Source organism: Pteropus vampyrus, unplaced genomic scaffold (genome assembly GCF_000151845.1).
Source record: "Pteropus vampyrus isolate Shadow unplaced genomic scaffold, Pvam_2.0 Scaffold128, whole genome shotgun sequence".
Lineage (NCBI taxonomy): Eukaryota > Metazoa > Chordata > Mammalia > Chiroptera > Pteropodidae > Pteropus > Pteropus vampyrus.
Window position 1 is genome coordinate 4618582 of NW_011888909.1, and position 13777 is coordinate 4632358.

At 39.1% G+C, this 13777-nt stretch overlaps 1 protein-coding gene across 9 annotated transcripts in view; it reads right to left on the reverse strand.

Moving 5' to 3' along the window:
• The window catches only part of RABGEF1 (RAB guanine nucleotide exchange factor 1), an 83253-nt gene that overhangs the window by 34277 nt on the left and 35199 nt on the right, over window positions 1-13777 (reverse strand). For 7 of the 9 annotated variants that reach the window (XM_011366978.2, XM_011366979.2, XM_011366982.2 and 4 more), the window contains one exon: window positions 130-318. In XM_011366978.2, coding sequence (XP_011365280.1) covers window positions 130-318 — 189 coding nt within the window. The remainder of the gene's footprint in view (window positions 1-129; window positions 319-13777) is intronic. The other 2 variants (XM_023534614.1, XM_011366983.2) reach the window with 1 other exon arrangement.

The following is a 13777-nucleotide window of genomic DNA, read 5'->3' on the forward strand; positions in this document are numbered from 1 at the left end:
AAAAATCCATTTCTCATCAGCTGACTTGCTGATTGCTCAAAACAGAAGAGAAAACACGTATTCTGACAATGACAGAACTATATATCCAGTTATAACATGGTTAAACCACCCCTAGTTACGTCCTTTTACCGCTCTGCCAGTTCCCAATCCTCTTGAATCTGCTTCTGCCTGGCTTTGTGGTACTCCTCCCTCCAGCACTTGGAACAGAAACCCTGCCAAGCAGGGTTGCCGTAGTAACCACATCCTTTCTTGCATAGGAGCTCTGATTGATCCACATGAATTCCTCGGCGCTCAGACTTAAGGCTCATCTTCTTCCTGCTAACCAAGAAACAAATAAAAAAAGATTGTTTTAAATGAATTCTTTTATCAGCATAGCAATTAAGCACCAAAAAATGAGTCCATATCTTCAAACTATAGGGGAATGAAGAAGAGGAGGGAGGGGGAAAAGGGAGTGAAGGAAAAAAAGGAGAGAGAGAGGCAGGGAAAAGAGAGGGAGGGAAAAAGAAAGTTTAAATACTGCAAATTCTTGACGCAATCATATTAAAGAAATGATGAACACTTTAAGAAGGGACTACTATTGGATTAAAGACCTGAATATAAAGCATAGAACTATAAAACTCCTAGAATAAAACAGGGGAAAAACTTCATGACATTGGGTTTGGCAATGATTTCTTGGATATCGTAACAAAAACACAAGCAACAAAAGCAAAACTGAACAAATGGGACTATATGAAACTTAAAAAACTTCTGCACAGAAAACTAAACAATCAACAGAGAGGGATAAAAGTGAATACTTTGTCTCAAATAGTTTAAAATTTACCAAGAAAGCGAGTATAATTAAAGCATCAGAATAATCTAAATCCTGAGACGGCATTCAAGGCCCTCAGTAATCTAGGAAAAATAAACATGAGCCTACTATTTGTCACCGCACACTACATACCCAATATTGTGACAGATATTTAATATAATTATTTCCCACAAAAAAGAAAGGTAAACATTATCTCCATTTTACTAAATGTGAAAACTCAGGTTCAGAGAAATTTTCAAAAGCATGTAAACTCTACTAAAAACAAGCAGCAGAGAAGCAACAGAGAAGGTTCTACCAATGTTCAAAACCAGGTTAGCTTCTTTGTACTACATTGTTCCCAATCTACTTGTCCGAACTCACCTTTCTGAGCACAGTAATGTTCAATCATATGACCACTTACCAAGCAAATAATGCATGTTTGTGCCTCAGCCTAGAAGTCTTTCCTATACCTTTCTTCTGCCTTTTCAAAGATGATTCACTATTGAAAGTTCATTTTAAGGACCATCTCTTCAGTGAAGCTTCTCATGAGCACCCTTCCACCCAGAATTAACTTTGAGCCTCTATACTCACAACACTGCTTATTTAGGAACCAGTTATATTCATTCTACTTCATTATAAAAAATCATTTCTATATTTGACTTCCTCCCACCTAGACTAGAAGCATCTTGAGGAGCTGCTTTATATTCCCAACAGAACACAGTATGGAGCTAAGGTGCTTAATATGTGTTTTGGATTGCATATGGACACAAGGCTGTTTTCTACTCAGCCTTCATTTGGACAGTGAATAAGCTTTCCTTTAAGATTTGATACAAATTTAAGGGCTTATGTAAGATATAAATTTAGAAAATTGTTTGAATAAGGAGAAATTAATTTTAAAATGTGTCTTAAGTTGATTATGAAACCAGAGAAATTTTTAGCTATGACTATCCTTTTTAGACTATCAGCAAAATAATTTGGATTTTCTGCAAAGTTATTTTTTAACAAGATTCCTTACTTGGCAGGTTAAATGTGTTAAGGGAGTTTTCACCTCTGGCAACTGACTGGATTTTATCAATAGTGTTAGGTTGACTCATTTTACTAACCCCTATTTTCTTCTTGCTGCCACCTTACAGTTGTTAAAGGAGTGAGGAAGAATCACCTAAAAGCTCTGAAAAGAGGGAGTTCTTTCTCTCTGCTAGTATACAGGAACAGATAATACTGGCTTGGACAGAGAGGGATAAACAGTTGTAGAAAACCTACTGTGTCAAGTACTTACCAAAATATAAAATCATTTATTCATCAAAGACAAGGAATTAGTATCCCCATTTCGAGGTTGAGTAAACAAAGCTTGCAGAAGTCAGGTCACATATGTTAGAGTTAAAATTCAAAATAATGCCTTAACAAATTCCAAAATTTGTTTTCTTTTCTACTATACCATATCTTATTTGTTCATAGCATCAGGATTGTATTATAAATTGCTACCCAAGAATTTCCATTCAAATTCATATAATGAAATGGTCCTTATTCTTCTTCCCATAAACAAATAAACTGCCAAACAAGCACAGAATAAAGTGACGATCCACAGAATGTATTCAAGAAACTCACAGGTCCAGACATAATTAAGTCCTATATCTTAGGGATCTTATCATAATTTAACTAAGTGCCAACTGTGTGCACAGAACTGAGCTAGATACCATTGTTAGTATACTTACTAGAACATGTCTTTGCCTTCTGGAAGCTTATAACCAAAAAAATAGGCATACTGAACAATGCAGAAAGATATAGTGCTATGAAACTGTGAGGTAGAAAAAGGCGTAATTCTGATAAAGGAGTATGGAGAGACCACTTGGGCCTAGGACTGAGGGTGCAGACCTGAAAGAGCTTTCAGTTGAACCTAAGAGAGTCTTGGAGAGAGGACATTCTAAATAGGGATAACATCTTTTACAAAAAGCTCAGAAACAGGAAAGCAAATGTAAAATAAGAACAATGTGGTATAAAGAGGAGGTTAAGTGAAAAAGTTTGGTGTGAAGTCAAATACGATGGCACTTAAAAACTCCAGGCTATAGAGTGTGGATTGAAGCATCATTGAAAGCTCCTGAAAAGGGAAAAGCATGTTAAGATCTTTATTTTAATACATTAAAACTTGAGAGATGAAGTTCTGTCTTATAGAGTGATGAGGTGAGGACAATAAATCCTCTTTACCCAAAATCAGCTATAAAAATGGACAAACACTTCCTCTTTGCTGATGGACCAATGTGTTAGCCGAGAAATGCATTTAAATTTCAGGCCACCAGCTCTTTCTGCTGGGCTCTCTCATGTCTCCTCTGTGTATGCACAGGGTCTGTTTACCAGTGTGGAAGCCTTACTGGCTAGAGATGTCTGTGTAGAAATTCCTTGTCTGAACAAACAACAATCTTTGGCTGAAAATAAAGGGATGGAGGCGCAGGGATGATCCCTAGAAGTCAAGCATAAAAACAAACAAACAAACAAACAAAAATTGAACACAGACATCAAGGGCCACATGCTATGAGAGAGACAGACTTCACAGATTTAGTCCAGCTATAAAACCTGGATAGTATATACTGAGCACCACTTTTGGAGATTCTCAAAGGCAAAAGGGAGGAGTAGAATTAGGGAAGACCAGAATTCAACATATCACCAAACCCTCAGTGAGTTTACCATGTTTTCCCCCTCCAGTATCACCAAGCCAACCCAGAAATGGACACCAAGGCACAAAGAGTGCCTCTAGTTCTGGCTCAAGGAAGGAGAAAGGGAACCCTAACACTGAGAGAAAATATGAAAATGTCTCAATTTTATTGTCTTTTCCACCTTCTCTTGAGCCACAGCACCCAAGCAACCACATAAAATAGTGACTGGAAAGACAGACTGCAGGAGCTAACTCTGAGTAAGGGGAACTACTGATTTTCTTCACTGTCTATCCTCCCATTTCTTGGCCCCAAATGTGCAGACAGTTGTGGAAGTACAGTGTACATGACAGAGTAGGGTAACTAACTCCACAGTTTTCTGGCCAGAGGAAAGAAAAGATGAGAACCTAGGGAACAAAAAATAAATACAGGAGAAATCACTGAAAAGGAGAACTCAAGAGAGCAACCTGAAAATGTCTGTGAACTCCTGGGCTCACCTCTAGGCTGTGCATAATGGATCTGATGCTATTTAGGACAAAAGACTAAAATTCAAACAGAGACCGCCAAACAAGTTTCAGACTAGCACATACATGAAATGGGGCAATCAGTACTGCAAAGGTTTTGAAAAACTAACTGACATTGGAATTGCAACCCACAAAATGTGCATTACAATATGCAGCTACAACTTGGCAGCAAAACTAAAATCTTTTGCTCTGCCAATGACACCATTAATAAAATGAAAACAACAACAACAACAAAACTACAAACTGGGAGAAAATACTTGCAATCACATATTTGACCAAGGACATGTATCTAGAATATATAAAGAACACTCAAAAGTCAACAATAAAAAAAAACCACCCAATTAAAAAATGGGCAAAAGACCTGAAAGACACTTATCTAAAGAAGATATACAAGTTGGGAGACAATTCTCATATTTCAATACAAGAGGCCTTTGCAACAGATTATCTCTTCAAGGATGCTGGAATATCTACCATTCTTAAAATATACAAAGCTCTCCCTAGAGCAGAGGGTAAGTTTGTTTACTATCAATAGAGTATAAAAGACACAATGTTTCCCTGCAGGTCAAAGGTCAAGCAGGTCCCTTTGCTGTCAATTATAAAAGATTTAGGTTCCCTAAGCTTGAGTTCCTCAGCTGTGACATCACTCCCATGGGACTTGAGGGCAAGGGTAGCCCATGTAAAAATGAAACTTGTTTTGTTGATGTCCTGTGAATAATAAAGTCCGTTGTCTCTACTCAGAATCTCATGTCTCTGCCAACATCCACAAAACTATGGCAGGCTAACTTGTTACCTGTAAGTAGGGTAAAAACTCAGATCCTTTACAGTTCTTGACAACATGGCAAATAAGCACATGAAAAGTTGTTTAACATCATCATCCATTAGAGAAATGTAAATTAAAACCACCCTGAGATATCACTCTACACTTACCAGAATGGATAAAATTAAAAATACCAACAGCACCAAGTGGTAGCAAGGATGCAGAGCAACTAAATTCTCACACATTCCAAGTGGAATGCAAATAGTACAGCCACCGCGAAAAACAGTTTGATGGTTTCATAAAAAGTTAAACATACACTTATGTGACTCAGCAATTCCATTCCTGGTTATTTCCTCTAAAGAAATAAAACTGATGTCACTCAAAAATCTACACACATGTTTCTAGAAGTATTACTTGGGAATTTTTTAAAAACTGGAAACAACCAAAGTATCTTTCAATGAGTGAACAGATAAATAAACTGTGTGGTATATCCATGCAATGGATGCTCCTCAGTGGGAAAAAAAGTTGGGGAGAGTACTGATATACCCAGCAACTTGGATGAATCTCAAAGGCTTTAGGCTAAGTGAACAAAGACAGTTTTAAAAGTTTACATATTGTATGATGTTGTAGAGGCAGTAAAGTGTATTTGTAAACTTGCGAGTCTCTCTGTCATGTTTCATTAATGAATTGTTACAGATCCCACCTCCAAAGTGTATTGCCACTAGTGTTTGTTAGGAATTAGGATTGAGAGAGGGTACCAATAAAAAAAATAGCACAAGACATTTTTGGAAATGATGGAACTGTTCTGTATTCTGATTATGGAGATGTTTACATAAATCCATATGTTTTAAAATTCATAGAACTGTATACTCCCCCAATATTCGATTTTACTGTATAAATTTTTTTTTTTGAAAATTTAAGAGGCAATTTCTAGTTTGGATTGGGGAGAAAGTGTAGAACAGGAGACAGGGATAGTGATCAAGAGACAATCACAATAAGAAGTTATAATAATAGAGGTAATACAGTGGAAATGGAAAGGGGAGTGATGGCAACACACTTTGGAGTGAGTCTGCCACATACATGTAAGAGCAACCTCCATTTTATCAGAGAACTGTTACCCTACTCCACAAAGGTAGGCTGCCAGCAGCCATTTTTGTATACCCACCACTTCAGGGCCACAGCTGGCTGAACCAGGGGTTAATACGTGACCCAAACTGAAGTTCTGGAAATAAAACTAACTCTGAGCTGTTCTCTAGAATGATGGAGGAGTTGTGGCATGGCCATCTTTTATCAAGTGACCTGAGTAACATGATATCCAGTCTGCAGAATGAAACAGATACACACCAAGAAGCAGAGAAAAGTGGCAAAAGAAAAATACTCTCTAAGTCCTTAGATTTCTATTTCTCAGTTCCAGTTCTTTCCTAAGGTTTAGCTGCCTGCCTACCCTCAGATTCTGCGACACACTCTGGTTCCTCACTGTTCTTTTCTTTTTTTCTTATGCTAGTTCCAATACAGCTTATTTATCTGCAGGCAAAGACCTGTCCAGGTACTATTCTAAAACTGGGAAATATAACAGAATTGCAAGGACTACTTAGCATATACTGAGTTCAACAGGTATTAAGATAAAAACAATAATAATAGCTAAAAGTCTATGAAAACCAATTTGGTGTGGACATGAGATCTAAAGATCAGTCAAATCTGCATTCAAATCTCAGCTCTTTTACTTACTTATTAGAAATGTGACGTCAGACAAATTAATATTTCTGAAACTTCCATTCACATCTCTGTCCAACTTCTGCTCCTACCATTCTCCACCATTTAACAAACCTAGGCCCCCACAGGCCTTGTGTCTCTCTGACCTTTGTTCTCTGATGTTACACCTGTGATTGTGTTACCTTTCATGGCAAAAAAGACTTGCAGATAATTATGGTTACGAATCAGTTGACTTTAAAACAGAAAAATTATCCTGGATTATCCAGGTGGGCACAATATAAGCACATGAGTCCTAAATGCAAAAGAGGACGGAAACCCAGAATAGTCAAAAAAATTTTTTGAAAAAGAATGTAGGACTTATACTTTTCAGTTTCAAAATTTAGCACAAAGCCATGATAATCAAAGTAGTGTGGTACTGGTACAAGGGTAAACATATGGATCAATGGAATAGAATTATGAGACCAGAAATAAACCCACACATCTAAGGTCACCACAAGGGTGCCTAGACTATCCAATGAAAAAAGAAGAATCTTTTCACCAAATGGTACTGAGACAATTGGATAACCACATGCAAAAGAATGAAGTTAGACCTTTACCTCATACCCTATACAAAAATTAACTCAAAATGGGTCAAAGACCTAAATGCAAAAGATAAAACTATAAAAACTCTGAGGATACCACCTGAATGCAATAGGAGACTGAACCGAGTTAAAGCCTCTATATAAACGTTTAAGATACTGGTGGCTGGGTACAGAGATCTAATCATCTTTCACTGCCTGACAAGCATGAAACCAAATAAGTGTTTACTGTCATTATCCCCACTGATGAAGAGGATACTCAGGCTCACAGAGAATTAATAACTCATCCAAGGTCATCTAATGTCGACTAATCAAAACTGAATGACCTGAAAGCACACACACCAGCTGGGACCAGTTTTTTCTGAGAGGAAAACTTGCAGAGACAGAGCGATAGCAGATTCAGCAGAGAGTGACATCAGAAACATGGCGGAGTGCGAGACGTCCCCAGATCTCTCCCCTTCAAACAATAACAAGTTGAACATCTAAAACTCAACAAAAAACACCCAAACTGCACACCACCACGTCTGAGGGTGGGATCTGCACACAAGAGCTACTGCAGGTCAGAACCCTGGGAATCAGGCCACAGACTGGGAGAAACAAAGAGCTGCCTCTCGCAGCCAGAGGTCCCTGCAGAAGGAGAGGGAGGGCAGAAAGTGCAGCGGGTTCCCTGAACTGCCCTGCCTGATAGAGCTGTGAGCTCCACGCAGCAGCAGTGCCTAGGGATCAAGACAGAAAGCAGAGAAGTGGGGACAGCAGAGAAGCAACAGTTGCTTATTACCAACCTCAGTTGCAAACGCGAGGCTGAGCCGCAGCCCCCAGACCCAACCCAAAAGGCTCCTCCCTCCACATCCTCCAAGACTTAGCCCCAGGGGAATACGAGCAAATGCTACCAAAACTGTTGCTAACATTGACAGGGACTGAGACTGAGGGTAGCGAGCATGACTGAATATCTGTAAGAAAATAAAAAAGCATTATTAAGGCTTTATATAAAGTAGGGATCCAAGATGCTTAGACACTACCCACTGGAAATCAAAAGAAAAACACCTTCTTTGCAACAGGCTAAAAAGAGACCTTTATATAATAAGCCTTCTTTCTGGAATAAAAGCAGTATACACTTCCATTAATGCCCAAGTGGAGAAATAATCCTTTAAACACCATGAACAACCAAGGTGACAAGGCAGGTCAGAAAAAAAAAAGAGTAAAATCTCCAGAAAATAAGCTTAAAGACATGTAAATATGCGACTTAAATAACAGAGAATTCAGGATGGTACTTCTGAAAAAAACTCAGAGAGATCCAAAACAATTCATATCAATAATCTCAGGAATTGAAAGCTCTGAGAAAAAAATAGAGGTAAATTACACGATCTTGAATTTGGCAAAGAATTTTTAGACATAACACCAAAAAAGCGACAAAAGACAAACTGTTCTTCATCATAACTAAAAACTTTTGTGCTTCCAAGGACCTCATCTAGAAAGTGAAAAGATAACCCAAAGAATGAGAAAAAAATATTTGCAAATCATATATCTGAAAAAGAACTTGTCTCTAGAATATATACAGAGCTATTACAACTCAACATTAATAAAAATAACAAGTTTTTAATGGGTAAAAGGTCTGAATAGATACTTCTCCAAGGAAGATATACAAATGGTCGATAAGTACATGAAAAGATGTTTGACTTCATGGGTCATCAGAGAAACCTAAATCAAAACCATAAGATACCACTTCGCATCCAGTAGGATAAAGAACATCAGATAATAACAAGTGTTAACAAGGATGTGGAAAAACTGGAGCCTCATATACTGCTGGTGTGAATATACAATGATGCAGCCACTTTTGGAAACCATTTGACAGTTCCTCAAACGATTAAACAGAGCTTCTCTATGACCCAGCAATTCCACTCCAAGGTATACACTCAATCGATATGAAAACATGTGTCCACACAGAAACCTGTACATGAATGTTGATAGTACCACTACCCATAATAGCCAAAAGATGAAAACCCAAATATCCATCAACTGACAAATGGATAAACAAAATGTAGTATATCCATACAATGAAGTGATTACTCAGTCATAAAGAGAAGTACTGATACATGCCACGATTAACTTTGAAAACATGCTAAGTGAAAGAAGCCACTAAAAAAGACCACATATCATATGATCCCATTCACATGAACGTCCAGAACAGGGAAATCTATAGAGACAGAAGTAGATTAGTGGTTGCTTAGGACTGACGGGGAGAGGACGGGGATAAAGGAGTTAGCTAAACAGTATGGGGTTTCTTTTTGAAATGACAAAAATGTTCTAAGTTGGCTATGGTGATGGTTACCATCAAATTGTGCCCTTTAAATGCATGCACTATACTTCAATAAAGTTGTTTTTAAAATAAAAATCTGAAGAGGAGGGCAGAATAGGAAGTCAGAGCACTATTGTTGGCTTTGAAGGTATAGAGAATATAAGCCAAGGAATGTGGGTAGGTTCTAGAAGCTGAGAATGATTCCTGACAGCCAGCAAAGAAATGAAGAGTCCTATAATTACCTGGAACTCAATTCTGCCAACATGAGTATGTTTGGAAGCAGATTCTCCCCATGGACTCCAGCTAAGAGCCTAGGCTGGCTGACAGCTTAACTTTGACCTTTTGAGATCCTTAACAGAGTTACCAGCTGAGATAGCCAGGAGTTCTGACTTACAGAACTTTGAGATAATAAATGGGTGTTGTTTTAAGCTGGTAAGTTTGTGCTAATTTGTTATGGCAACAACAGAAAACTTTTATAGGTCCCCTTTCCATTTCTCTTACCTTTGCATAGGTGTTTTAATCCCTAGAATGCTGTGCTCTTGGCTGTTCACATGGTGATTTCTCTCTCATCGTTTAGTTCTCAGTTTTCATGTCACACTTTAGTAAGGCTTTCCCTGTCCACTCTACCTAAAGTAGTACCTACCCCAACTTACCCAACCCTCACCTCCACTCTGGGCCCGGCACCGTTTCTCCATTTTCTGTTTCTAACAAGCAAAGGTAGGGAAAGGTGTGCAGCAAAGAGCCAAGCAGGCCTGAGTTGCTCAAATTATGTACATTCTTAGAAGGGCATGCTGGTATGACTGGCTCTTGACCAGTTCCTGGGAACTGAGGTCTTGGAGTGTCCTTATGTACCAACTGATAAGGATGTTTTGTGTGCTTGGAGCCTTGAACCACACTGTACCAGCTTATCCAGACAGTTTGTGCAAATAGAGTGATGTATAGTGAATAATTGCCTTTCTTCTGGGGCCTGGAATTGCAGTTACTCTAGTCAATTAAGAAGGCACTTGTGCCTATGTGACCAGCCTCCAATAAAAACCCTGGAATCCTACGCTTAAGTGAGCTTCTCTAACAGAAAACATACCACACATGTTGCTATAGTTTGCTGCTGTAGGATTAAATGCACCCTGTGCAACTCCACTGGAAGAAGACTCTTGAAAGTTTATTTCTGGTATCCTCTAAACTCTACTCAATGTACTATTTTCCTTTATTCATCCTACTTTGTATCATTTCCCATAATAAAACATAGCCAAGAGTACACAAGTCCTGTGAGTCCTTCTAAGGAATTTCCAAACCTAGAGCAGTCTTGGGGACTACTGACAGGGTATGATTACATAGGGAGTGGCATGAGAGAGATCTTAGTGAGACAGGCTAAACAGGATGGGCACCTCTAACAAAAAAGGAAACAACAGGAAGTTCTGTGATGGCCACAGGGTCGGAGACAAGCTAAAACAAGATTGATCCCAGATGGAGGAATAATTAACCTAAACGTGACCCCAGAGCTTCTTATAGGATCCTCTGCAAGTCATCAGCATTATAGATAGTAGGGTACTAATCATGCATCTGACGACATGACACTTCTGAAATCGACTTCTAAGGCCAAAAAGGGGGAGGATAACCATTTCCAAGAAAACCGTTACTCGGAAATCTAATGAACATTCTCCCAGGACCCTCCCCAGGTTCCTCTCCTAACCCTTGATAAAAATATAAACCCACCCCCTAGATTCCTCAGGGCACAGCTCACCAGAGCTCTCGCAAGTCCTCTCAGGGGTATACTTCTTGCTTTCTCAATAAACTTGTTTCTTTACTGTCTATCCTGTCTATCTTTCTCCAGTTGAAGACAAGAACCTGGAGGCTTAGGGTTGAGATCCTCTTTTGGAACTCTCCCAACCAGAATTGATTTGCATCATTAATGGTAATAGAATAGTTCTGTATCTTGACTGTGGTGATGGTGGTTATAGGAGTCTACATATGTGATAAAAGGACATAGAAATATACATACATGTTATATAGATGTCATTTTCTTGGTTTTGATATTGCACAATGGTTATCTAAGATGTAATCATTGGAGGAAACTATGTGAAGAGTACACAGGACCCTTCTCTATTATCTTTGTAACTTCCCATTAATCTATAATTTCAAATTAAAAAGTTTTTAAAAATTCTACTTAAATTTTTAAAACTAAAACACCTATGATTGAACCAATGTGTATCAGACAGTTAAACATACCACTCAGATCATTTCTGTTTCTAAGTATGAAAACCAAAGCAAGCAAGTGAACCATCACAAGTACATGTCATGATCTGAAAGGCTATGTAGTGGTAATGACAACTCTGTTCCAGTGGAGCAGAGCACATATAGTCAGCACACTCAGAACAGGCGTCAGAGCTACATAGACAACACATCCTTTTTAGTTAGGGAGATACACAGGGATTAATTCTGAGACTCAATTCTGTAGTTCCTGGGCAGAAAATATCTATCCCTAGTCGGTGGGGCCACAACCCAAAGGCAACCTACCATCATCAATGTACCCAGGAGTGGGGTCAGAGGGGCCACACTGGTTTGAGCACTGCACTCCTAGGAAGTAGGCTTTTACTGAGGAACTTGGGCATAAAGAATGAATAATTCAACTGGCTCACTCACATTAGGAAAGACAGTAAAAAAAACAAATCTCTACTGCTGAGACAGAAGAGATTCCTGTGAATTCTGTCCCATGGCTAAGATTTAATCTGGGCTGAGGTACATGAAAGAGAGCCAGAGTAATATAGAACCCAGAGTTCTTCCTTAAGGCTCCATATGCAAACCAGATTCACCTCATTTAAAAAAGGGGAAAAAACACCTTGGGGATTTGAGTAGCTTCCCACTATCCTCTTTTGTGAGAGTCCTGCTTCCTTCCTATTCTTGGGTTCAATGTCATGCCCTCATATATCATTCCTCTAGAAAACTCACCTGGGATTTATAGGTAACATCTGATCAACTCTACGAAATGACACTATCCTTTGACCTCAGTTAAGAAGTAAAACTTATAGGTAAGCTTTTTGCCTTAAATTTGCTTTTTCCCATTTATAGTAGTAAAAAGTTTACTCAACGACAAAACAAAACAAAACAAACCCTCAAAACCTGAGATATATAGCTAAGTAGAAAATAAAGTAGAAAAATAATAAAAACATAACCTAGAGACAGCCAATATATTTTCATAGTGCTTTCCCTACTCATCACTCATGCGTTTATTCAACAAATACTTATATATTGATTTACGTTGTGACAGACACTTGGGATAGAAATGTAGTAAAACCAGTTTCAGTCCCTGTGGCGCTTACTGTCTAATATGAGCAATATAACTATATATCTAGGTTTGAAAGAAAAGAATTAAAATACTATAAACACTGAATAATTAGTTAAAGTTTCACAAAAGAATTCATAAAAGAATTTAAGTGAAACAAGCTAAATATGTGTATATAAAATTTTTAGAACACTTATAATAGCCTAACAATAGTAAGTTAGGAAATATAGTGAGATCTCATTTACAATGTAATCAAAATATAAACACATAGAAAATATTTTAATAAATTATGTGAGCTACACAAAAATGAGATATGAGGGAGAAAAAAATGGCATAGATGATAGAGGCTCTGTTCATCCCTTGGGCGATCAAATCAAAGTTGTGACAGAAACAAGGAGCAGCAGCAAGGAAAAATCGCCTGGGATCTAGACGAACAAGCCATACAACTAAAAAAGCACCCTGCAACAGCAGAAGGTAGAAGGGGATGAGGACACAGGGCTGCCTGGTCTCGAGCGGCTGAGTGAGACGGAGGCTGCAGCAGTGGCAGACGCCTCTTAAAGGAGCCGTGACCGCAAGCGGATTTCGTGGTGATGGACCTGCTCGCTCTGAGCACCAGTGCTGATTAGGCTGCATGCAGGAGGCACAAGGGACTTACAGGGAGACATTGTCGGAGTGAGGGCCAAGGTGAGACTCGCTCTGTACAGAAGTGTCGGGTGGTATCCACTGTTCTGTGTTGAGCCTTTCCCCACACCAGTGCACCTGACAACAGCACAGCCAACGCCTTGACGTCATCAAACTGGATAACAGAGGTCACTCTGCCCAGAGGATTCCCTGAAAACCCGCCTCCCCCAACTCCAGGCCCCACCCATGCCACATCCAGGTATATCCTCAGCAAGTCAGGTGCTCCTTGCTGAGCAATGCCTAAACTCACACTGGAGGCAGCTGGCCTCGGTTTCTGGTATGGCCTTTTGCGGCAACTATAAGCACAGTATCTGTGGATTGCTTGCTGAATCTTAACAGGTGGACCCAGAGAGGTTAGAGGCATGGGCTAAGTTTGGCCTGCAGCTGAATCCCTCTCAGGACTGTGCCACTGGACAACTACTTCACGAATCCACACTAATAAGACCGGGAGAATTAGGAGCTTTGCTTAGTACATAGAAACAGACACAGAAAGGCAGCCAAAATGGGAAGACAAAG